The 3,087-nt window shown below is 63.9% G+C and overlaps 2 protein-coding genes across 2 annotated transcripts in view; one reads left to right on the top strand and one right to left on the bottom strand.

Moving 5' to 3' along the window:
- Positions 1-239: 239 nt before the first annotated feature.
- On the top strand, positions 240-1,208 carry LOC113490775 (nitric oxide synthase, endothelial-like). The gene is made up of 3 exons (XM_026867349.1): positions 240-395; positions 738-932; positions 1,005-1,208. The coding sequence occupies exons 1-3, from the start codon at positions 264-266 to the stop codon at positions 1,125-1,127; spliced, it is 450 nt and encodes a 149-aa protein (XP_026723150.1). The 5' UTR covers positions 240-263; the 3' UTR covers positions 1,128-1,208.
- A 924-nt stretch (positions 1,209-2,132) lies between these two features.
- The window catches only part of LOC113490774 (autophagy-related protein 9A-like), a gene marked incomplete at its 5' end in the record, with an annotated part of 2,178 nt that continues 1,223 nt past the window's right edge, over positions 2,133-3,087 (bottom strand). Inside the window, 3 exons of the mRNA XM_026867348.1 lie at positions 2,133-2,520; positions 2,685-2,806; positions 2,957-3,085. Of these exons, the coding sequence (XP_026723149.1) occupies positions 2,700-2,806; positions 2,957-3,085 (236 nt within the window). The remainder of the gene's footprint in view (positions 2,521-2,684; positions 2,807-2,956; positions 3,086-3,087) is intronic.

The following is a 3,087-nucleotide window of genomic DNA, read 5'->3' on the forward strand; positions in this document are numbered from 1 at the left end:
GTGCAGGGCTGTGGGGACATGGGGAGGGGGATGGAGGCTGGGGACATGGGGACACAAGGCTGGGGTGGCATGGGGATAGGGGGACATGGGGATGGGGGGACACAGGGATGGGGGACACAGGGATGGCGGGACAGGGCAACATGGGGACAGAGGGACATGGGGGGCTGAAGGACATAGGGGAGTGGGGAGGCAGGGTACGGGGCCATGGGGCCACAGGTCCAGGTTGCAGGTGGTGCCCCCCCGCAGGTGCCCCCCTGGGCAGCATGGTGCTGGTGTTCGGGTGCCGCTCCTCCGCGCTGGACCACATCTACCGGCAGGAGATGCAGGAGGCACAGGAGCAGAGGGCCCTCAGCCAGGTCCTCACCGCCTTCTCCCGCGAGCCGGGGACCCCCAAGGTGGGACGGGACAGGGGAAGGACAGGGGTGGGGAAAGAATGGAGACAGACTGGGATGGAGCGGAGGACAGGGGCATGATGGAGACAAGAGTGGGGACAGAAATGGAAGGGATGGGGATAGGGACACAAAGACAGGGATGGAGGCAAGAGTGGGGACAGGGACAAGGATGGGGTATGACGGGGCGGGGTGGGGACATGGGGTCACGTGCCAAGTGTCAGTGGCCACCCCAGGGCTGAGGGATCTGGCGGAGTTGAGAACAGTTAGTTTGAGGTTAATGCTTGGACTGGATGATCTTCAAGGTCTTTTCCAAACTAGATGATTCTATGATTCTGGTGTCCCCAGACCTACGTGCAGGACATGCTGCGGACACAGCTGGCGGTGGAGGTGCACCGGGTGCTGTGCCAGAGCGCTGGGCACATGTACGTCTGCGGGGACGTGACGATGGCCACTGAGGTGCTGCAGACAGTGCAGCACATCCTGGTGCAGCAGGCCGGCATGACGCTGGGGCAGGCGGGGGACTTCATCAGCGAGCTGCGGGTAAGGGCCAGGGGGAGGCGCAGCATGCTGGCACTATGCCTGCCACACCGCCTGACGCCTCACTCCCCCCAGGACAAGAACCGCTACCATGAAGACATCTTCGGCCTCACCTTCCGCACGCAGGAGGTGGCCTTCCGCATCCGCAGCCAGTCCTTCTCCATGCAGGAGCGACGGCAGCCGGGCCCGGCCCCCTGAGCGCGCTGGGGCAGGAGGGGCCCCCATGGCTGCACCCCAGCCCCGCTGCAGGCAGCGCCGCCTTCCCAGTAAAGGTTTAGTTTTGATAACCCTGGCCCAGCACTTCACCTTCCTTGCAGTGGCACCGCTGGCACCGCACATGGTGGGAATGGTGGGGTGGACACAGGTGGGCTGGGCTCTCCGGCCGTGGACAGGGCAGATGGGGGACAGCGGGAAATAGTGGGTGGGTTGCAGGAGGACATGGCCACGGGCCCTGGGGCACCAACAAGGAAGGGATTTTACCCCTGTACTCGGCACTGGTGAGGCCGCACCTCGATTCCTGTGTTCAGTTTTTGGCCCCTCACTACAAAAAGGACATTGAATGACTCGAGCATGTCCAGAGAAGGGCAACGGAGCTGGTGCAGGGTCTGGAGCACAGGTCTGATGGGGAGCGGCTGAGGGAACTGGGGGGGTTTAGTCTGGAGAAGAGGAGGCTGAGGGGAGACCTCATCGCCCTCTACAGCTCCCTGAAAGGAGGGTGCAGAGAGGGGGGATGAGTCTCTTGAACCAAGGAACAAGTGACACAACAAGAGGGAATGGCCACAAGCTGCACCAGGGAAGGTTTAGACTGGCTCTTAGGAAGCATTTCTTTGTAGAAGGGGTTGGAATGGGCTGCCCAGGGCAGGGGTGGAGTCCCCATCCCTGGAGGGGTTGAAGAGTTGTGCTGACCCAGCGCTGAGGGATCTGGTGGAGTTGAGAATGGTCAGTGTGAGGTTAATGGTTGGACTGGATGATCTTCAAGCTCTTTTCCAACTGAAATGATTCTGTGATTCTGCATGACCTGCGTGGTTGCAGGTGAGCAGCACTGCACCAGCACCACTGTCTGCCCAGCATACTCCCAAACCACCATGGCATCACACCCCCACGGCATCCCCTGCACAGCCCCACACACTCACGGCATAGCCCCCCACCCCCCCACCAGCTCTGAGGTGCAGCCACTGCTGAGCACAGCCTGTCTGTAAACTTTTTATTTCCCGTGGCGGCTCGGTGCGGCCGGTACCCACTGCAGGGCACCATGGGGGGCAGAGGCATGGGCAGGCAGCAGGAGCAGGGACGGCACCAGCCCCACAAAGGGGCACCCCATGCCCCCCCATAAATATAGCACCTTGCGGGGCTGGCTGCCCCTGTCAGCATCCCCGGCCCCGCGCTGCAGCAGGGCCACCAGCAAGGCCCCATGCCAGAGCAAGGTGCCCGTGTGGGCAAGGCCGGCCAGAACACTGTGAGCTCCGGCCCCCCCGGCAGCATGGCAGGCAGCAGCGAACCTCCCCGCTGTGCCCAGTACCAGCCAGCCCTCTTGGCAGCTCTGCTGGCACCGTGCCCGGCAGCACTGGGAGCTCTCAGCATGCCCAGGACCCTGCAGAGGAAACAGGTCCATCAGCAGAAACTCCCGTGGGAGTGGGGACCCTGACAACAGAGATGCCAGCACATGTGCCAGCCAGCCAACACCTGGCCCCAGCCTTGGTGGTCACTGACCCTCCCCAGGCCAGGGCTGCCTGGCTGGGCTGTGTCCTCACCCACCAAAGCCGAGGCCGGTTAGCTCGTGGTCTCCTCTTCCTCCTCCTCTTCCTCTTCCTCCTCCTCAGCCCAGCCACCCAGCGGCATCTCCCGGTGCTGAGCCTGCGAGGCCCTGGCAGCCGAGCCTGGGGTGCAGCAGGGGGAGTCACAACCACCCCAGCCCCGCAGCCCCCACCTCTCAGAACCACTCCCAGCTGGCCTGTCTCTGGGCTCAGCCCTGTGGGGGACATGGACCAGCATGTGTCCCCGGGACCCCCACCCAGTGTAGTGCTCACCTGTGGTCACAGAGGGCGGCTTGGGTGCCCCTGCAGCCACCCACACCCCCACGGCCTGGGGCCCGGGGCCCTGCTGCTGCTGCTGGTGGAGCTGGAAGGGTGGGAAAGTGGTCAGTGACCCCCCCATGGTG

The sequence above is a fragment of the Athene cunicularia genome, unplaced genomic scaffold (genome assembly GCF_003259725.1).
Source record: "Athene cunicularia isolate RWA unplaced genomic scaffold, athCun1 SCF_295, whole genome shotgun sequence".
NCBI classification, from domain to species: domain Eukaryota; kingdom Metazoa; phylum Chordata; class Aves; order Strigiformes; family Strigidae; genus Athene; species Athene cunicularia.